We start from the raw sequence: 23,686 nt of genomic DNA on the forward strand, positions 1-23,686 counted from the left end.
TCGAAAAGAAGAATTTGCAGGACTTGTTGAGGCCATTGAAGATGTATTGGACAAGCTTGAAGGGCTAGAAAGGGAAGAAGTTGGTCTGAGGGCCGATATTTCTACTGATCTCAAGCTGAAGGGAGAATTGGAGGCTAAGTTAGAAGAAATTTGGGCCTGAATTGCTGCCAGTGAGCCTGCTGTTCAAGACTTAAATTCTCGCACCTTTTGGGCCAGATTGGCTAGCAAGAAGATGGCCTCTGCGCGACGGTCCCTTGATCTGGACATGTATAATCTATCGGACTTGATCTCCACCATTATAGAATTTATTACTTAAATTCCCGTTTACATGATTTCATCCTGTCCTATGAACATTTATTCTGCTTTGTAACTTTTCTGACAGTATTTTCCTCTATATTTTAGTCTTTGGAAGTTATATTTATCAAACCATTAATTGGTCCATTAAATATGTCCAAGACAAACTAAACTCAGGAAAGCGGCCACTCATAAGTGTAGACTTTGTACTGATATTCGTTTTTAAGGAATAAAAGTACATAAGCGATAAAGCCCCTCTAAAGCGGTTATTTAAAGTGGGCTTTTCGTACGTTACACGACGTGCCTTTAAGTACGATTTTTGTAGGATGTTATGTCTCGCGACAAGTCCATTATTTTGGCCACATGGTGGAGGTGATAAAAACTGTCTGACACACGGCTGAGTTGAAAAGACGCGCCAAGCCTTAAATGGTTGATGTGATACCTCCTTTCTCCTTTTGTCCTTTTGTCTTCTCAAAGTCGCGTCTGAAAGACAAAACAACAGAAATCCTCCGAAGGAAAAGCCCTAACTTTTACTTTTCAAATTTCAAAAAAAATTTGTGTGTAATTTTTCTTTTCACCGAGAAAATGGCGCCAAAGAAAAATCCTACGACTACTCCGGCGTCCTCTTCCTCTGAAAATGCTTCTGTGGGCCTTGCTTTTATCTCAGGAGTTGAGGTGTAGGAGTTCGCCGCCGTTTTTTATGGCTAGGTCGAGAGATTTGCCGCCGGTCGTGTTCATTTTCTGCTCTGTAAGGACCTCATCAGCTTTGTGAATGATCACTGTATCCTAGGTCCTAGGTATCTGGATCAAAAGTCTGACCAACTCTGGAATTACGAGCTCCATCCTATTCGGGCTCCCATTCTTGTCTATCGCGCGAAGGGCCTTGACTGGTCAAACTGGAACAAAATGTTGCCCCGATTTTTTCCAAAAATAGACGTATCGAGTATTGAACTCCGTTGGGCAGATTGGGTGAAGACGATGGAACCCCGCTATAAGAGTTGCTGGCTTGACAACGGCATCTACCACGCCATTACCTGTTCAACCATTCAACTTCAGGCTGATTCTCCCCTCCTATGTTCTGCCCTGGTTTTTTAGAATAGTGCTTCCAACACCTTTGATTTTGGGGTTGGGCCCATGTCGGTTTCTATCCTTGATCTTGCGGTGATTTTCGGATTTCGTCCTCACGGGCGGAGTGCCGATTGGTTAGGGGATTTCCAAGGGGATCCTTCTAAGAAGAAGGATAGAAATAAAAACCTGTTGGCTGCGCAAATCTCACGGCCTGGAGCTCCGGGCCGAGGGGACGTGCGTTAACACGTGGCTTCCTTCTTTTGGATGCGGTGCGGTTGTGCGCGGGCGTGCCAGCACGGTCTACCGTGCGTCGAGATGTGGTTTGGATAAAATGGTTTAGTGGTGCGCCTATTTGAATTCGACTTCTAATCAAAAGATTGTGGCCGAGAGAGGAACTGATCTCGGCCGTCAGGTTCACGGCCTGAGCTACAAGGCCGTTTAGTGGTGGTGTGGATGGTGGGTTTTGGGCGTTGCTCCGGCGTGTTGCTCAGTGAGCGACGATCGTATGATATATGGGGTGAATGAAAGAGTAACAGAGATGGTGCTCCGGCGCCTTGAAAATCAAGGGTCGTATGATATATTGATGAACGGATTTTCCTTACAAACTAACACTACTCCTAGGAAAGCAAATAAAGATATTGAAAGTGCATTACAAGAAAATATAATTTGCTCCGTGGGAGGCTTTGGTTTGGTGTTTGAACCCCTTGAATGTAGCTTGAACTTGGTATTTATAGGAGGAGCTCCTGGAGGAGTAATCGAGGCTAAAAATCTGCATGGTGGAGCCTGATCAGAGCAAGTGGGTAGTCCAATCGACATTTGGGATCGTGAAGCATGGTGGTGTGACCCCATGAATCCTGGTAAATCTCGGCCGTCGCCCTGATCGTGGGTTCTGCGCTTCTGGCCGTGGGGACGCATTTAATGCCCTTGTTTGGTGGTTGGCGATCTGACCTGAATTTGTAAGAATGTTTGTGAGCATGTTGGCGCCTAACCACTCTGATTTCTGTCATCAAATCCTGACTTTAGTCACTTCCCTTCTTCCCTCGTGCATTAAATGCCCTTTTTGCGGCTAGTGGGTTTGCTAGTCAGAGGCGTTACTTCATTAAATGAAGCGTGGGACCCTGTTGCTATGTGACGACTTGACTCCTAATATCTTCGGCCGTGTCCCCTTCGTCCCTCGACCTCGGCCTGACAATACCGTGTTTGCAAGGCCGAGATGACTATGCCCTCGCAACTTTTCCTTTGTTTTGAGGAAGGTAAAAGCGTTGCGTTTTGGATTGAGAACAGGTGCTAAGGCTGTTTGTGCCTAATAAATCACGGCCATGAACTGACCGAAGGAGCCCCTTTTCTCGGCCATAACACTTGCTTGTGAGGCTAAAACACGGTGTTTCGCCAAGATGTTTGGCCTTCCTAAAAAGCAAAGGAAAAGTTGCAAAGGCATGATCATCTCGACCTTGATTATAGGCCGAGGCCGAAGTCGAACAAAATCACGGCCAAAGGTATTAAAGTCAGATCATCAAGTGGCAGCAGGGTCCCACGCTTCATTTAATGAAGCAATGCCTCTGTTTATGGCAGCAAACCCACTGACCACGAATAAGCATTTAATGCACGAGGGAAGGTGGGAAGTGATTGAAGTCAGGATTTGGTGATAGGAATCAGAGTGATTAGATGCAGACATTCTCACAAGAATTCTTGCAGTTTGAGAGATTGGGTCACCAACTATCAGAAACAATAAATGCGTCTCCACGGCCAGAAGCGCAGAACCCACGATCGGGGCGGCGGCCGAGATTCATCGGGATTTATGGGGTCACACCACCATACTTCACGATCCCAAATGTCGATTGGACTACCCACTTGCTCTAATCAGGCTCCACCATGCAGATTTTTAGCCTCGATTACTCCTCCAAGAACTCTTCCTATAAATACAAGGCTCAAGATACATTCACAGGGTTCAAACACCAAACAAAAGCCTCCCACGGAGCAAATTATATTTTCCTGTAATGCACTTTCAATATCTTTACTTGCTTTCCTAAGAGTAGTGTTAGTTTGTAAGGAAAATCCATTCATCAATATATCATACGACCCTTGATTTTCAAGACGCCGGAGCACCATCTCTGTTACTCATTCATTCACCCCATATATCATACGACCGTCGCTCACTGAGCAGTGCGCCGGAGCACCGCCCAAAACCCACCATTTTCACCACCCCTAAACAGTCTTGTAGCTCAGGCCGTGAACCTAACAGCCGAGATCAGTTCCTCTCTCGGCTACAATCGTTTGATTAGAAGACGAGTTCAAACAGGCGCACCACTTGACCATTCTATCCACATCAACATCTCGACGCACTGTAGACCGTGCTGGCACGCCCGCGCACAACCGCACCGCATCCAAAAGCAGGAAGCCACGTGTCAACGCACATCGCCTTGGCCCGAAAGCCCAGGCCGTGAGATTTGCGCAGCCGATAGAGGCCGAGAGGGAAAACCCCTTCGGTCGCGCACGACCGTGATTTATCAGGTACAAACAAAACCTCGAAATTCTTTCTGGTCTAATAGGTTCCAATCGGGCTTATGGGGCTTTTCTGGGGGCGTTTATGGGGCAAAGTGTCAACTATCCTCATGGAGAGCATGTGATGTTTCTGTTGAATTGGCTGAACAGGTTCATCTTCCCCAGTGCTTCCAACTGCCTTACTATGGAGTGGCTTCACTTGGCCGAAGGTTTGGCATTCTATCGACATATTGCCATTGGTCCTCTGATTCTGGCTTCTATCTACAGAGCTCTGAGAGAGGCAACAGTTGAACCCATTAATCTTAACGTGAAGGGACCTTTGTGGATGGTTCAGGTTTGGCTCCAATGGTCTTTTCCAGAATTGAGGGGACGGAAGTTGCGGGTTGCTTCTAACGTGGTGCCTTTGAGAGATTTGATTTTGAGTCCTATTTCTGGTAAGACAACTGAAGAATGTTTTACTTTCTTTATGGGCCGAAAAACCAGACATGCATCCCAGTGGATGATGACTTTGAAGAAAGGTTGTTCTTGGTTTGAGAACAGACTTATTTATCAGGGCCCCAAGGGTGTTGATGATTCTACAGCTTCCGAGAATATGGACATTTTCTCATGCCTGCAGTCGCGAGATCTGCCCTGTGGTGGGAGAATGGACTCCAGAAACTATCAATATGGTGTAGAAGCCTATAACCCTCAATTCTTCAGTAGACAGCTTGGATGCTCGCAAGTTATTCCTGAACTGAATTATTCTTTGATCAACAAGGGTTCGTCTTATCGATTTCCTAAATTGAACCGAGATGATCTTTTGGGCATTCGAGCTAGGTATGCAGATTCTGCTCAGGTTCTGAAGTTGAGACCCTATCAACCTGATTGCTGTTGTACCCAGTCTTTCCATAGGGTTTAGGGTTTAGGAAGAGATCTCTGCCCGAAGAATTTGAAAGTCGTGGCGGAAATCCAATCCAGCCCGAAATCTCTCTGATGAGGTGAGAAATAACCAAAAAGGTTATTTCTTCATATGAAATATGTTTTTTTTTTGTTGGAAAAGAAATAAAGGAAAATAATTTTCGGTCGTGCAAGCCACCGAGGAAGATGTGCTCCAGGAGGAGGCTCCGCAGGTCTGGGTAGGAGCATCCCTGGCCTTATGCGTTGCGGGCCTCGTCAGTTGGGCAAGTATCGGGAAAAGTCGGTAGTCTGCCCCCTGCCCAGGATGTTGAGAGATGGAAGCAGAATGGTCCAGACTCTGATGATCTGCCAGCTGGGAAGGAGAAGTGTTCTGCCGGACTTCCCTAAAAAATGAAGGCTGATGTCAAGTCTTTAAGAAATGGGGTTGCGATTTCTCGGGCGAACGATGTGTCTCCATTGAGAAAGAAGCCAAAGCTCCCTTATACTGAAAAGATTCAAGTAGGAGCTGTTCCCTCGTCATCTGCTAGGGTTAAACATCCCGCTGGTGCAAATAACAGGAAGGTTGGTGGTATGAGTAGTGCTCGGGATGATCTACTCAATCCTCATGCTGACAAGCTTGGAAACCGTGACCTGCTCCGTGGAGTGGTCCGCTCGCGAACTAGTTCACCTATTGAGAGGTAAAGAGATGCAAATATTCCTCTCCAAAGTTCGGGTCATTTTCACCAGTCAAAGAGTGGAGGTCGATCTAGGAGGTCTACTCATCCATCCAACCATCATGATCCAGTTGTTGAGTCACGAACCGTCAAGTGTTCGTCTGCAACGTCAATGGTTGGCAAAGGCTAAGAAAGCGAGAGAGTCATCTGCCCGAGCGAAGGGTTCTTCTGCAACGTCAATGGTTGATCCCAAGGTGGACAAGCCCAGCCTTGCAGGAGATGCAGGCGTGTCTGATCTGCTCAAAGATGAATTTTCTGTCAAGCCCGGCCACTTGTGCTGAGCTGTTTAACCACGTCCGCCAGGCCGGCGATCTTGGCACCTTCTCGAGTCCTTCCTTGGAAAAACAAAGGGAAGCGACACTTCATTTGCTTAAAAAATGATTAGTTTTTATTGCTGAGACTATCCGGAACTCATCTGATGTTGCCCCCTCTTCTGCTCAGCTCAGCGAGCTGGAGAAGAAGAATGCTGAACTGGCCAGCAAGCTTTCTACCGAGCAGGCCCGGTATGAGAAGAAGGTGCCTGATTTGAGGGCAATGATATTGGAACTGAAAAGCTCCCTTGCCGACAAGGATTTCGAGCTCAGCGCTTCTGCTGCTGATTTGGATAGTCGAAAAGATGCCTTCTTCCATCTTGAATGCAAGAATGCTGACATCTCCCTTAGTTATGACAAGCTCCTGGCTAGGTTTCATGCCTACCATATGACTGCTGAAAAGTCCAAGTCTGAAGCCACCATAGACGCGTACAAGTTGGGCTACCTACACTATGCAGATGGGACTGCTCCCTTTTATGCAATTGAAGATGTAGACATCGAGATGCTTTGCCCTGACTTATTCCCTGTGCAAGGAGGAACTAAAGAGCAGGCAGCTGGAGCGGATGAAGCTGAGGAGGACGCAGTAGATGAGATGATGGCAGATGTCGCGGATCAGGCAGGTGGAGCTGCTGAAGGCATGGTTGATCAGGTGGATGCATAAGAGGCTGCAGATCAAGGGCCTCCTGCTGGCGTCTCGGAGTAGATGAAGACTTTTTTACTTCTTTTCAGCTTTTGTAGTCTGCTTTCTTGTTTAGAATAATTGGTTTTAGTCGACCATTTTCCTTTTGTTGAATTTGGCCTGTTGGTCAGCTTGCTATGGAAATTTCAGTTATTTTTTCAACTTCAATTTGCATATTGACTTGTGAACTGCTTGAGTAACCAGCCTGTATGTTGATTGTGCATCTCCCTTGGGAGATTTATGAGTGCCAAGGTCCTCCTTGAGGGACTCTGGGCATGTTCTGCCTATGTCCAGAGACATGTCGATGAGAGTGGCCCGTTTGGCCTACGTCCGGACATGTCGATGAGTGTGGCCCGTTTGGCCTACGACTGGAGACGTGTCGGTGAGAGTGGCCCGTTTGGCCTACGTCCGGAGCCGTGTCGGTGAGAGTGGCCCGTTTGGCCTACGTCCGGAGACGTGTCGGTGAGTGTGGCCCGTTTGGCCTACGTCCGGAGACGTGTCGATGAGTGTGGCCCGTTTGGCCTACGTCCAGAGACGTGTCGATGAGTGTGGCCCGTTTGGCCTACGTCCGAAGACATGTCGATGAGAGTGGCCTGTTTGGCCTACGTCCGAAGACGTGTCGATAAGTGTGGCCCGTTTGGCCTACGTCCGAAGACGTGTCAATTGCATTTGTGAACACTCCATTAGAGAGAAAAGCTTGAACTTGTGTTAATGTCTACGTGACTACATTGCTTTATTGAGCAAAAGAGATGAGTTGCAGGGGTAACATCAAAAGTAACTTGTCTTCAATGAAGGTGAGGGAGGCCTGGCCGCCTGCTTGGAGCCGAGCTGATAGGCGAGGAGCTTCGTGGATAGTACCTCCGGAGATGATGGGTATTCCATTGTCTTGGAATTTCCTTCTCTTAAAAGATGATGCCAGGATCGTTTTCCATGACTAGGTAGCTGGTGACAGCTTGGGAGACAAAGGTCGCTTGCTTCATCCTTCTCTGCTGCTCCCCGGTGGTCAGCTCGGGCTCTTAGAGTCGGCTAGGATCGTGCTGATCCGTATGACTTTTTTTGTGGAGGCTCATTGGCAGCTACATCACGATCCTTGATTTGCTGGACGGCCCCTCTTGCGATGAATTCCGTGCAATGGCCGTCTCTGACCAATTCTTCGAGGTGTTTTTTCCAGGCAAAGCAGTTATTTGTGTAATGACCGTGCCCTTCATGGAATTCGCAGTACTTACTGGTATCCTTCTTGGCTGGGTTTCCCTTCAAAGGCGATGGTTTCTTCAACCAAGGCATGTTCTTTACTTGGGCCAGGATCTGGTGTATCGGGATAGTGAACTTGGTATAGCTCTCGGCTGCTGGAGCACCTCCATGAGGCTGTAATCCGCGCTTGCCTCCATCCTTGTCATTTATTCTGCAGTTCCTTTGGCTTGCCTGCTCAACTGGTTGATTGGCTTGCTTGGCAGCCTTCTTTGCGGCGATCCGATCATCATCCCAAAGTACGTAGCGCTCTGCTGTCGCGAAGACTTCTACTAGTGTTTGGCAAGGAAAGATGGTCAGCTAGCGATACAGTTCACACTCAATTGGAAAGCCTCTCTTGAAGGCCAATTCGATCATCACATCCAATCATGTTTACCCTTTCTGCTTTGAACCTCTTGATGTAATCTCGGAGGAATTCATCGTGCTTCTTTTGCAGGTTGAACAGGTGGTCAGGGTTCTTCTTGATCGTCCGATAAGAAGTGTATTCTTTGGTGAAGGCGTAAGCTAGCTCTTTGAAGCTGCTAATCGACTCGAATGGTAGGGTGTGAAGCTAGTCTTGGGCTGCTCCTAGCAAGGTCATTGCAAACACCTTGCACATCAGCGCGTCGTTGGCATTGTAAAAGATCATGACACTTTTGAAGTGCTTTAGATGGCTCTCGGGATTGGAATCCCCTTTGAAATGCGTGAATGAAGGCATTGAGAATCTCTTTGGGGGAGCAACCTGTTCGATTTCGGCAGTGAAAGGCGTAGAGTTTGGTTGGTCCACCTCCCTGCGTAGAGCATCTTCGAAATTTCCGCCAATCTTTAAGTTACGAAGTCGGTCGTTTACGAGCTTCTCAACGTCCTCCGTGCGCATGGCTTGCCGATCACGTTGGTGACCCTCGTGATTTAGATGGGGATGGTTGACTTCCTCGTCGACTTGAAGAGGTTGACCTCCTTGGTTGCCCTGCCCGTGAGGCAGATTGGTAGATTGAGTCGTCGCCGCGAGTTGGTTCTCAAGCGGGTTAGTGAGCGTCGGTCGTTGCGTTCGTCACATAATCGTTCACGAACTCGTGGCCCCTGTGAGCCCAGTCTTGAATGGATCGTTGATTGGCTCAGAGTACGGCTTGTAGATGTCTGCGTCTCGTCAGCACGATCTCGTTCTCTCCCCTGCCAGTTTGTATCTGATTGACTAGTCTGGATCCCTCAAAATGCTCGCCAGTATGCTCACGGATCCCTCTCTCCTTGCCACGGGCTCCAAGGTCAAGGCCTTGATTCAAGTTGATCTACCTAAGTAGTTGGCCAATTAGATTGTTTTGGTCGTCGACCCTCTGCGTGAGTTGATCAACCCGTGAGTTGAGGCCTGCTTGACTGCGTTGGTCGGGAAGAGAGGTGTGGATCGGGCCCAATGACATATGGGCTAGGGCTCCATTAGACGCGTACACAGGTGCATACGTCAAGTGTGGTGGTAGAGGAGGGAGCGAGTGGATTTGCTCCAAGATGGCGCCGTCGCTTGGTCCTTGTGGTGGCAAGGTGGAGAAGGCCACGGGGCCATGGCTTGGTGCGGCCACGAGTGGTGCAGCAATTTCAGCCGCTATTTGGTGGTTCACAGGGGTGATTTGTGGCTGCAAGGAGCTGTCCCCACGGTTTAGTGGCTGTCCGGTTGCTACAACAGTTGTTTGGAGAGGTTGTGAGGCCTCCAGAGGTGGTTGGATGACATGGGCAGCCACCGGGGGCTGTTGGAACTCGCTAGGGAGCTGCTAGGAAGCGTTGGCGGCCATGGGAGGCTGCTGCAAAAAGCTGGCAGCAGCTGTACCTCGCTGTGGCAGCGAGGTTTCGGCCGTTCCGGAGTGCGCCGTCGCGGTGGTTTTGTTCCTAGGGCATTTGCTTCCAACCATGGTTGTTTGGAAGGCTTTGGTGGATTGGAAAATGGATTTGGAGGACGCTTTGAGTATTATTTCGCGCTCTCAATGAAAGCACCAATTTGTGGGAGCAAATTCCCCACGAGAATATTCGATTGGAAAGATTCCCTTTTCTTCTTTGCCGCCTCTTTCTCCCTGCAAAATAGAACAAATAAGAGGACCACACCCGGGAGGTGTTGGCCAAAGGCCCTCTTATGCTAATAGGGTACGGAGATATGTTTATGGAGTAAACCGGGCAGCCGGAGCCTTATGTAAAAGAGAGAGAGAGAGGAGGTGGCTAGGGTTTGTGAGGGGAAAATCTCTATAGAGTTTTAGCAGTAATTCTGACGTACCTCAATCCTTGTGCGTAGCCAAGTATTTATAGGGGGCCTCGATGAGGTTGGTGAGGTTGGTGTATTTAGGGATTTAAATCAAATCCCTAATTGTGGTAGGTATCCAATCAATTCCCAATCTGATTAGGTAACTCCTCATTTAATTGGGAAATGTGGTAGGAATCAAATCAGTTTTCAACTTAATTAGGTAATCCTCAATTTAATTGGATATCCCCCAATTAAATTGAGTAACTCCCAATTAGATTGAATAATTCCAAATTAGGTCAAATAATTCCAAAATGGAAGGAATTATCTGACCTAGGGTTTTGATTTAATTTGGCTCCCGCAGTGGTGACATCAGGTTTTCTCTAACGAAGGGATTTTAGAGTCTTTGAAGTTTAAACACATAAATTCAAATGTGTAAAGAGATCATGAAACATCTGTCACATGAACTAGCTAGCTGTCACCATCATTGAATCCATCAAACAAATTATTCACTAAATGTGGCTGATTGGTTGAAGATAACCAAATTTAATTTCCAAGAGGCAGATAAGGTTTCTTGGAGCTTCTGTTTGTACCAATTCAATGGAAATTTGGAATGCCCGGGCAGGCGGTGGAGACGGTAAAATCACTAGATAGTCCACATTGTTTATATAAAATGAATCGACTAAAGCGGCTTCCTTGTTTAGAAAGAAAAGCATTGTTAATTAAATTACTGGGAAGGGGACTTTGTTTTTGCCAATGCATGCATGCAACTCAGTCCTCATTCAGTAGAAGTCAAAAAAGTCAAGGGCTGCACCCTGCGGTTGTTATATACATAGAAGAAGAAGGGTGAAGAGAAAGAAACCAAATCTTTGCTGAGTGCCTTTGACATCCTGACCATGGCAACCATGCGAATGCTTCTCTTTCTGGCTATCTTCTATTCTGCAGGGATTTGCATGATCTCCTCTGTCACAGACCCCAATGATGGTATGTTCTTGCATGATCTCCTCTTTTATGTTAATTGAAAAATGAACATTCTGCACATATATGCCTAAAAGCTCTCTTAAGGGTAGTTTGATTGATTTATAAGCGTGTCGATCCAGCTGTTGTGCTCCTATCCTTGAAGAATTCGTGGCAAAATACGCCACCCAGTTGGGACAAGTCAAATGATCCCTGTGATTCCCGGTGGGAGGGAGTCACCTGCAACAATGCAAGGGTGTCTAGACTGTGAGTGCTGCTGTTGATCTATCTTTGTAGTTAAAGGGCAATGATATCACTTTCTTCCCTTACTATAGATTTTTACTTTTATGTGCAGGGGATTATCAAACAGGAGCCTCAAGGGGAAACTTTATGGTGACCTTAGTGGACTCACTGAATTAAGATCCTTGTGAGTATGATTTGTCCTCTTTTTAGCAGCATTATATTTGCAGAATACTGCCAATTTGAAGTGAGTTTTAAAATATGTAAAGCATACACTTGAAACATATTTCTTTTGAATTGTCAGTTATTTTGATATCTTAATGTTTGATTTTTGAAGCTGAAACACTCACACTGTGCAGGGACCTTTCCTTCAACCCTGGCCTCACAGGTCCTCTCTCTCCAAGATTAGGGAATATGAAAAATTTAAGTATCCTGTAAGAACAAATGAGCAAGCAATTTTCATATTTCCAATTTGAGCATTGTATATGCAAAATGCAACATACATTTTTTATTTTTTATATATATTGAATGAGAATTCATGACACTTTTCGTCTTTTAGGATCCTAGCTGGTTGCAGCTTCAATGGAGAAATTCCAGATGAATTAGGCAATCTTGCAGAGCTATCCTTCTTGTAAGAAAATATTAGTAATCATGCTTTTAGTGCATCAAGTCAATATGAGTTTTTTCTTTTCCCAACTTTATGTAAATCTTTGGTCCTTCTCAGGGCTCTGAATTCAAATAACTTTTCTGGTGCCATACCTCCTTCTTTGGGCAAACTCTCCAAACTCTACTGGCTGGACCTGGCAGACAATCAGTTGACTGGAACAATTCCAATTTCGACCTACCATTCCCCTGGCTTAGACCTCCTGTTGAAGGCTAAACACTTGTGAGCAATTATCCATATCCCAACTCTTCTCCATTGTGAAAAAGTAAAATTTTGATAGGGATTATGCCACTGTATAAGCACTAAAATGATTTTATGAACATGCAGCCATTTGAACAAGAACCAGCTTTCAGGTTTCATACCGGCCAAACTTTTCAGCTCTAAGATGGCACTGATACACTTGTAAGTTGATCCCATCAACTAGTTTATGCTCTCTATTTTTATTTTGTCTAACTGATTTTCGTTCTTTGCTTGCAGGTTGCTTGACAGAAATAGGTTTACTGGTACTATTCCAGCAACATTAGGACTTATTAAGACTCTTGAGGTTCTGTAAGTAAAACCAAATCTTGAATTTCTTTGTTTTATTTTCCACTTCTAAGTATATGCTTCTTGACAACAATTGGACTCAAGACAATCCTGTTTGCAACAGTCGGCTTGATACAAATACTCTGGCTGGAAGTGTCCCCTCAAATCTTAACTACCTTACAAATGTCAACGAATTGTGAGTATCAATTTTGCAGACTCTACTGTTCTATTTAACCATCATCTTGTTGGTTGTTAATCAGATTTTTCATGGTTTACATATTCTCTTCCAGAAATTTGGCGCACAACTACTTGTCAGGCCCTCTACCTGACTTAAGTGGAATGAATTCCCTTAATTATGTGTGAGTAGAAGACATGGAGCTATCATTTCTAGTTCCAATATTCCTGCAAATTGTTTGTTTTTCTGTTGTACTGACAAATCCTAATGTTTTACTCTCAGAGACCTTAGCAACAACTCATTTGACCCATCAGAAGCTCCACTTTGGTTCTCAACCTTACCCTCACTCACCACTTTGTAAGTTCTCAGGAGGTTGTATAAAAGTCTTTGTATCTCTTCACAAGTCTAAGAAAAGTAAACTTTGAAAACTTTATTTGAAATCCTTTGTTGAACTTCTCTCCTTTTATGGCACACAGAGCCATAGAATATGGATCACTTCAAGGGGTTGTGCCAGAGAAGCTTTTCAGCCTTCCAAATTTACAACTAGTGTAAGTTCCAGGGAGAACACTCAAGAATATATGCATCAAAGTTTTTACTGTAAATTTATGAAACTGATCATTTTTTTTAACTCTTGACAGGAAGCTCAAATACAATGCGTTTAACGATACGTTGAACATGGGCGATAGCATCAACCCACAACTGCAGCTTGTTGATCTGCAGAACAATCAGATTTCCAGAATAAGTCTGGGTTATGAATACAAAAATACATTAATGTGAGATAGTTGATGGGCCTTGATCTTGATTTCCTATGATAATTGTGTATTTTCCCCTCACCATCACTCTTGGGTGTCACTTTTACATGTTGCAGACTTTTCGGGAACCCGGTTTGCAGCAGCAGTTCTGGTGCATCAAATGCTACTTTCTGTCAGCCTCCCCATCAAACTACAAAATCTTAAATGGTCAAGATGAGAGCTTTTAGCCAACTTGTGGAAAATGGTGCAAAAGTGGGGATGCCTGTATTCATCTAAGTTCTTCGAAGTCAAGTCAACATTGTAAAAATGGAGAATCATTCTCTCTCCTTGATATCCCATTTGTTCTTTCTTTACACGTGATCAGATTTTATTTGGTGAAGCTTCTTCTATCAAACAAGCCAATGTCATGAAATCGTGCTTTGAAAAGTTCCGCATGCCTCAGGCCAACTGCCTAACTTTTAAAAAGTCAAGATTTTGTGTTCCCATCCCCCTTAATTGAGATTGTGTGGTTTTGATCATTATATGTTGTTTATTTTGACACATTCTCTCTGCTAGTCTCTGTCTTTCGTCTTCAACGCCATGAATGAAGCGTGAACCCTCAAGAAACGAAATCAACCCACATGCAAATATGTCCTGTCGTACATGAGCATTGTACAGTCATAAAATTATGTCAACTCTAAATCCCCTCCAACTGTAGGGACAGGCTGACAGCCATATTAAATCCATTAATTTTTTTATTTTTTTAATATGTCATCTTCGGACTTTCATGTTATATGGATATTATCTTCAACATAAAAATATGTCCTGTCATACATGGCATTGTACAGTCATAAAAATATGTCAACTCTAAATCCCCTCCAACAGTAGCGACAGCCACATTAAATCCATTAATCTTTTATTTTTTAATATATATATTTTTAAATATGTCCATCTTCACTTCGGCCTTTCATGTTGTATGGATGTTATCTTCAAGTTACACACGGGCTGAATTAATGTGTAAAAATTTTATCTGAAAATGCCTCGATACAACTTAAGGAGATACCCAATTGAATTGTTTCATAGGATTCATAACATTCTATTAGCTTTGGGATTGCCCTCTCAAAGATAATTAGGTCAAACTCACTATTGAAGGCAGTAGGAAAGGAAGGATACTGAATTCAGCAATTGGAATTGGAGAAGCTGTAAGATACCATAATTATTGTTCATGGTTGGTTTTGCTACTATAATTTCAGGTGTGCCAGATGTAGGCCAGGCTACGTTTGCTTTGGGATACAAAGGATTCTTTTCCATCCAAACTGAAGTAGAATTTGTCCCAATGTGTCCCCTGGGAAGGAGAGAATCTAACACAAAATCTCGGGTTTAAATCTAAATGCTCTTAATCAATTGAGTTACCGGATATTAAGTCTTTGATTCATGTAGCTCATATTTTTTTATGGAACTGATAAAACTTCAATCGAGATTCTTATTGGTATGGCTAGACAGCGATTTGTGGCTCGTTTGTTTATTAACCTTTGACCCCTTGGCACAAAAAATATACTTTATCTTTTGTAGAATAAACTTGGTTGTATTTAGAAACAGTCGTACCATAGAAGTTGACTGTTTGAATTAAATTTTTGTTTTGTGAAAACAATCATCAAGTGGATCTCATCTTAAATTAAATGCTTGAATACCAAGTAAAACAAAGGAAAAGACCCTACCGCCAACCACCTAGTGAGGCAAAACATTGAGTTACAAAGGTCTTGTCTTTATCCACTTCTTACGAAAATGAAAACCTTTTCATCCATTCAACATGAAAGTGGATCATACTATGAATTGTGTGAGAATGTGAAGGTAAAGAGTCCCACATTGGAAAGTTGAGAAATTTAGCAAGGGCTTATAAGGAGTTGGGCTACTCCTTTCATTGTCAATTGGTTTTGGGATGGAACCTCAACCTCCTTCATAGTATCATAGCAGGTTAGCCCACGTGTGAAAGCCTAACGGCCACACGTGCTCCACGTCACCCAATATGTGTTGTCCACGTGTTAGGCTTGAAAATTCGCCACACGTGTGGGGGCGCGTGAGAATGTGAAGGTAAAGAGTCCCACATTGGAAAGTTGAGAAACCTAGCAAGGGTCCCACATTGGAAAGTTGAGAAACCTAGCAAGGGCTTATAAGGAGTTAGGCTACCCAAGAGCCTTGATTTTCATGTCAGCTTGTGGGACCCATTTTCACCAAAAGCCAACTGTACCCATTAAATGACCTAATTAAATTATATCAATGCAAGTTGGAACTTAATTAATTAATTAAAAATTGATTGAAAAGTGGAGACTTTTAGGCGTAAATTATATCAATAAGATGATTTTGATAGAGGAAAGATGATGATGTTTTTTTGGACTTTGTGTGATGATTTCGGTTGGTGGGTTTTGGAAGGTGCTTATTGTTAAGGCCGAAGGTTGACAAGGCTTAATCATTTAAAAGAAGCTCAAAAGGGCCATCCCAAATCTTTTTCTGTTCTCTCTCTCCATCTCTCTCTCTCTCTCTCTCTCTCTGTGCCTGCAAGTATTTTTTGAAGACAGTTGAAAAAACCCAACTTACCAAATCAAGCTTTCAAAGCAAAACTTGTTCTGAATTGGTGGGAACATGTACATGCGCATGTACATACATGCATGCATGCTGTCAAGGACTCATTAAATAAAAATCTTCAAGTGGTGTAGTTGGTAGAGTGGAAGGAATTGAATTGAAGGGTGTGTCTACGTGGAGTGAAGTCTTTGCAAAATGCTTTTTTGACCATCTGGGGTTAAATAGAAATGTGCTTTTTTTGACCTCTGCTTACTAGCTGATCAGCCTCACAGAGACACCAGTTTTCTTGATTTGCTTGCTCCTTCACCACCATGGCAACCATGCGGTTGCTGCTCTTTCTGGCTTTCTGCTCTGCTGGGATTCATGTGATCTTTCCTGAAACAAACCCCGATGATGGTATGGTCTCAATTATCAATATTTATTTGTCCATTTATTGATTTCCTATTTAATGGGAAATTGGGGTTTTGGTAGTTTGAGCTTTGGCCTAGATATGCGAAAGACTTTGCAATATCATGTTGATCCTCCTGTTTCTCATGTTTTTGCATGCAAACTTGGTAATTAGTCCATTTAGTTTGTGTTTAATGCAAGCTTTTCTTAATGTTTTGGCTAAATTTTGATTGTAAGTTGAACATCCTGCACATATGTGTGTACAAACTTTGTGTTAAGGTAGTAGATTGATTTGTAAGTCTGTTGGTCCAGCTGCTGTTTTCATGTCCTTGAAGGAGGCATGGAAGAATCTTCCACCCAGCTGGAACGACAAGTCAAATGATCCCTGTGGAATGAAATGGGAAGGAGTCACCTGCAACAATTCGAGGGTGACCGCATTGTGAGCATTGTTCATCTTTGAATTTTCATGCGATCCTTGTAGGGCATTGGTGACTTACTTTCTTGCACAAATTTTCAACCTTGCACTTTTTTATGTGCAGGGGATTATCAGCAATGAACATGAAAGGACAAATTCAAGGCGATATTGGGGGACTCTCTGAATTAAGATCCTTGTGAGTATAATTGCTCCTCTTTGTACCAGCATTATGTTTGCAGCACATTATGAATTGAACCGAGATGCAATGCAACAGATTCAGTATGTAAACATATGCATAAAACATATTTCTTTTGCAGTACCAGTTATTTTGTTGTCACTCAATCTTGATTGCAGGGACCTTTCGTTCAACCGTGGCCTCACAGGTTCTCTCTCTCCGGGATTAGGAGATCTGAGCAAGTTAAATATCCTGTAAGAACATATTAGCAAGCAATTTTCATATTTGCACCTTTTGAACTTTGTATATGCAATACAAGTTTTTACATTGGATAAGTATACAACACTCCTTTCATCTTTTAGGATCTTAGCTGGCTGCGGCTTCAGTGGCAATATTCCAGATGAATTGGGCAATCTTGGAGAGCTAACTTTCTTGTAAGAATTGAATTGATAGGCCTACTGTTAGTGCAAACCATTCTAAGTTATTTCTTTCCCAACTTTATATAATTCTTTTGTTCTTTTCAGGGCTCTGAATACGAATAAATTCACTGGTAAAATACCTCCTACTTTGGGTAAACTCTCCAAACTTTTCTGGTTGGACCTGGCAGACAATCAGTTGACTGGAACTCTACCAATTTCAACCCCCGTTACCTCAGGCTTAGACAAACTACTGAAGGCTAAACACTTGTGAGTCCATTTCCCAAACTCCCTCCATTGTGAAAAAATGAAATTCTAGTAGGGATTATGCCATCATAAACATTAAACTGATAATATGGACATGCAGCCATTTCAACCAGAACCAGCTTTCAGGTACCATTCCACCCAAACTTTTCAGCTCTGAGATGGTACTGATACACGTGTAAGTTGATCCCATCGATCATTTTTTAATTTGGCATGATGCCATCTATCAGTTTATGTTCTATATTTTTATTCATCTAACTGCTTGTCATACTTGAACTGCAGTTTGTTTAATGGAAATAAATTTACTGGGGAGATTCCATCAACAGTAGCACTCGTTCAGACTCTTGAGGTTCTGTGAGTAAAAAAAAAAAACAGCTTGATTTTGTTATTCTTCCACATATTAGCATCTACTTCTTGACACTTATGGGACTCGAAACCTTCTCGTTTGCAACAGCCGGCTTGATAGAAATGCTCTGACGGGAACAGTCCCCTCAAATATCAGCAATCTAACAAAAGTCAATGAACTGTGAGTAGCAATTCTCTAACTAAGAGGATACTCTAATGTGGTGTTACCTTAATCTTAATTATGGTTAATAATCTTTCACATGATTTTATGTTCTCTTCCAGAAATTTGGCTTACAACAATTTGACAGGCCCTTTACCTGACTTAAATGGAATGAGTTCCCTCCATTATGTGTGAGTAAGATGGCATGGAGCTGTCATTTCAAGTTCCAAGTTTCCTCCAAGTTGTTCTTTTGTTGTACTGATAAATGCTAATGATTTTACTTCAGTGACCTGAGTAACAACTCATTTGATCCATCAGAAGCTCCAAGTTGGTTCTCAAACTTACTCTCAATCACCACCATGTAAGTCCTTAGGAGGTTACATAAAAAATGTCTTAGTATCTTTTTAATGAGTCCTGGAAAAAGACACCCCGAAAGCTTTATCGTAATATTTTGTTGAAATTCTCTACTGTCATGGAACCCAGCGTTTTAGAATTCGGAGCACTTCATGGGGCTGTGCCAGAGAATATGTTCAGCATCACATCATTGCAGCAAGTGTAAGTATAAGAAGAATACTGAAGAAAGCATCAAGTTTTGACTGTAATTTTGGGAAACTTGTCATTCATCTTTTCTTCTGACTCTTGACAGGAAACTGAAAAACAATGCGTTTAACGATACATTCAACTTGGGTGATAGCATCAGTTCAGAACTGCAGCTTGTTGATCTGCAGAACAATCAGATTCGTAAAATAACTCTGGGTGATGAATACAAACATACATTAATGTGAGGCAGTTCATGGGCCTTGATCTTGATTTTCTATGGTTGTGTATTTTAAAACACCATTCTTAGTTGTCACTTTTACATATTACAGACTTGTAGGGAACCCAGTGTGCACCAGTGCAAGTGCAACTAGCTCAATTCGGTACTGTCAGCTTCCGCAACAAAATACACAAACATATACTACTAGCTCGAATTGTGGAGGCATTACATGCCCTGAGGATCAGAAGCTCAGCCCTCAGAGTTGCCAATGTGCATATCCATTTGAAGGAACATTGGATTTCAGAGCACCCTCTTTCAGGGAATTGTCTAATGTGAATACGTTTCACTCACTAGAAAGAAGCCTGTTGGATCAACTTCGCCTCCCTCCTGGTTCAGTTTCTCTTGAAAAACCTTTCTTCGACATTAATGACCATCTTCAAATACAGCTGGCACTCTTTCCACCAACAGGAAAATATTTTAATAGGTCAGACATTATAAGGATTGGTTTTGATTTGAGCAACCAAACTTACAAGCCACCAAAGGAGTTTGGATTTGGACCCTATTTATTTAATCCAATTCCTTATACTTTTCCAGGTAATTTAAATTGCATCGTTACTTCGTATACAATTTCCCTGCATTAGAAGATTGATTAAACTGACAATAAAAACCTGAAATTGTTTCAGGCAAGAATAAAAGTTCTATGAGCACTGGTGTTATTATTGGGATATCAGTTAGTTGTGTATTTCTTGTACTGGGCCTCGTGGTAGTAGGAATATATGCCATTAGGCAAAAGAAACGTGCAGAAAGAGCCATTGGATTAAGCCGACCTTTCGGTAATTAATCATTCTTGTTGTTTATACTTGGGTACATTGAAATTCTGTCATTGACATTAGAAGTTGGTTTGCTTATATCACTCCTTTTCTCTATCTTCTAGCTTCTTGGGCACCAAGCGGGAAAGATAGTGGTGGTGCACCACAGTTAAAGGGAGCAAGATGGTTTTCTTATGATGAGCTTAAGAAGTGCACCAATAATTTCTCTGACAGTAATGAGATAGGATCTGGCGGATACGGGAAGGTATATATTCAAGTATTTCAGTAACTTATATGAAATTCTGCTTCAAGGTAAAGAATTTTTTTTTAAACCTTTTGGTTGGTTCTCCATAGGTTTACAGGGGCATGCTTTCTGATGGACAAGTAGTGGCAATCAAAAGAGCTCAGCAAGGATCAATGCAGGGTGGCCCTGAGTTCAAGACTGAAGTCGAGTTGCTCTCACGAGTTCATCACAAAAATGTTGTTGGCCTTTTGGGATTTTGTTTTGAACAAGGAGAACAGATGCTGGTTTATGAGTTTATGCCTAATGGATCACTCAGGGAAAGCTTGTCAGGTTAGTTGAAAGATTTTACTCTCAGCTATTTCATATTGCATAGAGATAACTTGTTTGCAATAGACATAGTTACCAACTTCACCTTTGCTTAAATTTGAATTGCAGGGAGATCTGGTATTCATCTTGATTGGAAGAGGAGACTCCACATCACTCTTGGCTCGGCAAGAGGACTAGCTTACCTACATGAGCTTGCAAATCCTCCTATAATTCACAGAGATGTCAAGTCCACCAACATTCTATTAGATGAACATTTAACCGCAAAGGTTGCAGATTTCGGCTTGTCCAAGCTGGTAGCTGACAGTGGAAAAGGGCATGTCTCAACTCAGGTCAAAGGCACACTGGTAAGCTTTACGTTATTAGCATTTCAACATATATTCATCCCATTGACACATTCTTGAGTTTTTACTCTTAAGTTTCTGTTTTGTTCTTGCAGGGATACCTTGATCCTGAATACTACATGACTCAACAGTTAACTGAGAAGAGTGATGTATACAGCTTTGGAGTGGTGATGCTTGAATTGATAATGGCTAGGCAGCCTATTGAGAAGGGAAAATACATCGTCCGCGAGGTACGATTGATAATGGACAAGAATGATGAAGAACACTATGGTTTGAGGGGGTTAATGGATCGAAGCATTCGAAACTCTGGAACTCTTATTGGGTTTGGGAGGTTCCTGGAGTTGGCCCTGCAATGCGTTGAAGAATCAGCTGCAGACCGCCCCACAATGAGTGAGCTTGTGAAGGCTATTGAAACCATTCTGCAGAATGATGGCATGAACACAAACTCAACATCTGCATCTTCATCAGCCACGGAATTTGCAGCATCAAAAGGAGCTCCTAAGCATCCGTACAACAATGGCTTGCTGAAAAAGGAAGTGAATGACAGCACTGGTGCCTTTGATTACAGTGGTGGATACGCAGTTTCGGCGAAGATTGAACCCAAGTAGTAGCAAAGGCCTGCAGCAGAGTTAATTTCTTCTTTTGTAATTGTACCCTCTCTTCTCTATCCATATATGTAAGTAGATACAGGAAAAGAATATATAGTGGTCTTTCATTTCAATTGCCAAATAGAAATTTAGTATGTTATGTTACAATGTTCCTAGGGGCCTCAAACTCGAATGCTACGAAGTTCATTTTTATTTTTATTTTTCGGATTGGATGCAATGAAGTTTTAGTAAGACCTGGATGATGGCATCGAAATTTTACTACTTTGAGTTTTGTACCATGATCACCTACAGAATTGTGTTGTGTTAGGAGTCGCTGCTTTTCCCAAATTTTACCATCTGGATTCTGTTTGTTTAGTTTGTTTAAAGAATATCATATATACAATGAAAAGGGTTTTCTCAACTATCCACGCACACATCAATGATTGACAATCATTTCGAGTTGTCTGAATAAAAGTAGTCATTCCTTTATTAAAACTATAATTTCCCCAATTGATTGAGTTCAAATACAAGGCCAACTCTACTACTACTAGATCAATATCTTAGGTTGGGTAAATTTTAAAGTAGCAAAAAAATTGAAGACATTTAAAGTAGCAAAAAAATAATTAAAAATTTTAAAATTGGGCAACTGCTATATTTTCTGTTTTTGGTGGCTTTCTGAGATGTGGATGGCATAGTCATCAAAAAGAATTTAACTACCAAACATAAATAGAACTAAAAAAAAAAAAGATTAAAAGATAATAAAATAAAAACGAAAAAGGCGTATTACAATGATCACATCACGAGAAAAATAATTCTTAATTTGGGTTTTTTTTAGCTTTTTAAAGGAAGAGTCCAGTCACGAATGATATTCTCACTGATGTGAGAATTGGATCTGACCCCAAAGAATTATAACAAACACAAAGCATTAACTGAAGGTAAAGATTTAACCCCAAAAATAAAAAAACCAAAAACGAAAAAGAAAGGAAAAAAAAGGTTAAGTGTACGGTAAGCTCTTTCTCTTCTTCTTCACCCCTTTCGCAGAGAGATAATCAGAGTTTGTGTCAAAGAAGGAAATACAATCTGTGCCGTACTGTCCTTCCTCCAGGCTTGAGATTGATTGAATCGCAGTGGGAGACAGAGATACTGTGAGCTCATAAACAACCCGTAAAGCCATTAGAATGATTCATGCCACAGAAGAAGAAAAGCGCTTTACTTGTTGATGCGGCTGCGAGTGAGGCTTTGCATTTGATAACAATAAGAACCCAACAGCAAGAAGAAGCGCAAGAGGAAGAGGACGAAGAAGAAGGGCTGTTGTTAATTGTTGCTAATTGTTGCTTAATCGTGGGATTAGAGGATGAGATTGGTGGGTATGAAATCGGATTAGGAGGAGAGAGAGATGAAGGGAGGGCGTGGGGGTGGTGTTTATTCAGGGAAGCGGAGATGGAGAGGCCTGGTGATTGCAGTTTTGGGTCTGGTTTTTCTTTCCATGCTCGTTCCTCTTCTCTTCCTTCTCGGCCTTCACAATGGCTTTCACTCTCCGGGTAACTTACACTCACTCACTATATGACTCTAAAATTTCTTTGTTTTTAGATCTGTTTACAGAAACACATTGATGAAGATAAATTAGTGATGCTTTGGTTTCTTGCAGGGGGATCGTTCAAACCATGTAGATGATCTTGTGAAACAATTTGCACTAACCCTTTCAAAGGGTGGTTGTTGCATATTGCTCTGATGGTCAATACTTTATTACCTTCTTTGTTTTTTTTTTTTTTTTTTTTTTGGGAAAGAAGAACTCATTGATAAAATTAAGAGGATACAACAATATCATCATTTACAACTGATTCCAGCCAGAAGGGAACCTCTTCAATCCAGGTTACCATAGTATCACAATTAAGAGCATGCCTTGCTAGAAAATGAGCTACTTGGTTACACCCTCTTGGACTAAAAGAGATAGTAACTTCTTCAAAATGTTGTAGACTCCTCTTAATATCATCAATAAAATGTCCGTCTGATGCCCACGACTCTTCCTCATCCTTCTTTACATCATTTACCACCCCTTGTGAATCAGACTCCATTAAGAAAGGAGAAAAGCCAGCATCCCGAGCAAGAGGAAGGGCCATAGCCGCCATCACTTCCCCTTTGTCATTTCTAACAACAGCACCAATTCCACTCACACCTGTTTCGGGAATAAAAGCAGAATCAAGATTCAGTTTAAATCTACCAACAGGAGGAGGAGACCATTTGGTTGGTTTTTCTACAATTAACTTAGGTTCCCCTTTCACAAGACTTTCATATTCATCAGCCAAAAAAAGAGCTTTGTTGAAAATCACATTTTGTGCACTAGAGCGACCTTCAATAACAGCTTTATTTCTGTTTTGCAACAGATTCCAGCAGATATATAAAAACAAGTGCATTTCATACTTCGAAAAATACATAGTGGCAATTTCAAACAGATCCACATAGTTGGAAAAATGTAACCCTGTAAAGACCTCCCTGAACAACACTTTTTTCCAAACTTTTTGGGCATTAGGACAGCTCAACAAAGCATGAATTACAGTCTCAGAATTCACATTACACATAGGGCAAGCATCATCAGAAATTATCTTTCTTTTCAACAGATTAGATCTACAAGGAAGATAATTTTTAATAGCTCTCCAATTAAAATATAAGAGTTTTTG

At 42.3% G+C, this 23,686-nt stretch overlaps 3 protein-coding genes across 3 annotated transcripts; 2 read left to right on the plus strand and 1 right to left on the minus strand.

Annotated features, from left to right (window-relative positions):
• Positions 1-7,490: 7,490 nt before the first annotated feature.
• On the minus strand, positions 7,491-8,568 carry LOC148293507 (uncharacterized). Its single transcript, XM_088254054.1, has 2 exons — positions 8,302-8,568; positions 7,491-8,012 (listed from the first exon to the last, which is right to left on the minus strand). The coding sequence occupies exons 1-2, from the start codon at positions 8,566-8,568 to the stop codon at positions 7,491-7,493; spliced, it is 789 nt and encodes a 262-aa protein (XP_088110180.1).
• A 2,237-nt stretch (positions 8,569-10,805) lies between these two features.
• On the plus strand, positions 10,806-13,757 carry LOC110769390 (leucine-rich repeat receptor protein kinase HPCA1-like). The gene is made up of 14 exons (XM_021973345.2): positions 10,806-10,893; positions 11,010-11,133; positions 11,222-11,293; positions 11,466-11,540; positions 11,666-11,737; positions 11,831-11,992; positions 12,098-12,172; positions 12,248-12,319; positions 12,420-12,491; positions 12,586-12,654; positions 12,753-12,827; positions 12,947-13,018; positions 13,109-13,243; positions 13,339-13,757. The coding sequence occupies exons 1-14, from the start codon at positions 10,806-10,808 to the stop codon at positions 13,424-13,426; spliced, it is 1,251 nt and encodes a 416-aa protein (XP_021829037.2). The 3' UTR covers positions 13,427-13,757.
• A 1,923-nt stretch (positions 13,758-15,680) lies between these two features.
• LOC110769384 (leucine-rich repeat receptor protein kinase HPCA1-like) lies at positions 15,681-21,290 on the plus strand. The gene is made up of 19 exons (XM_088254455.1): positions 15,681-16,177; positions 16,481-16,607; positions 16,708-16,779; positions 16,938-17,012; positions 17,121-17,192; positions 17,283-17,444; positions 17,542-17,616; positions 17,721-17,792; positions 17,893-17,964; positions 18,066-18,134; positions 18,230-18,304; positions 18,427-18,498; positions 18,590-18,724; positions 18,813-19,294; positions 19,384-19,533; positions 19,635-19,774; positions 19,864-20,083; positions 20,189-20,424; positions 20,517-21,290. The coding sequence occupies exons 1-19, from the start codon at positions 16,093-16,095 to the stop codon at positions 21,027-21,029; spliced, it is 2,904 nt and encodes a 967-aa protein (XP_088110581.1). The 5' UTR covers positions 15,681-16,092; the 3' UTR covers positions 21,030-21,290.
• Positions 21,291-23,686: the final 2,396 nt, after the last annotated feature.

Source organism: Prunus avium, chromosome 6 (genome assembly GCF_965620075.1).
Source record: "Prunus avium chromosome 6, drPruAviu1.hap1.1, whole genome shotgun sequence".
Lineage (NCBI taxonomy): Eukaryota > Viridiplantae > Streptophyta > Magnoliopsida > Rosales > Rosaceae > Prunus > Prunus avium.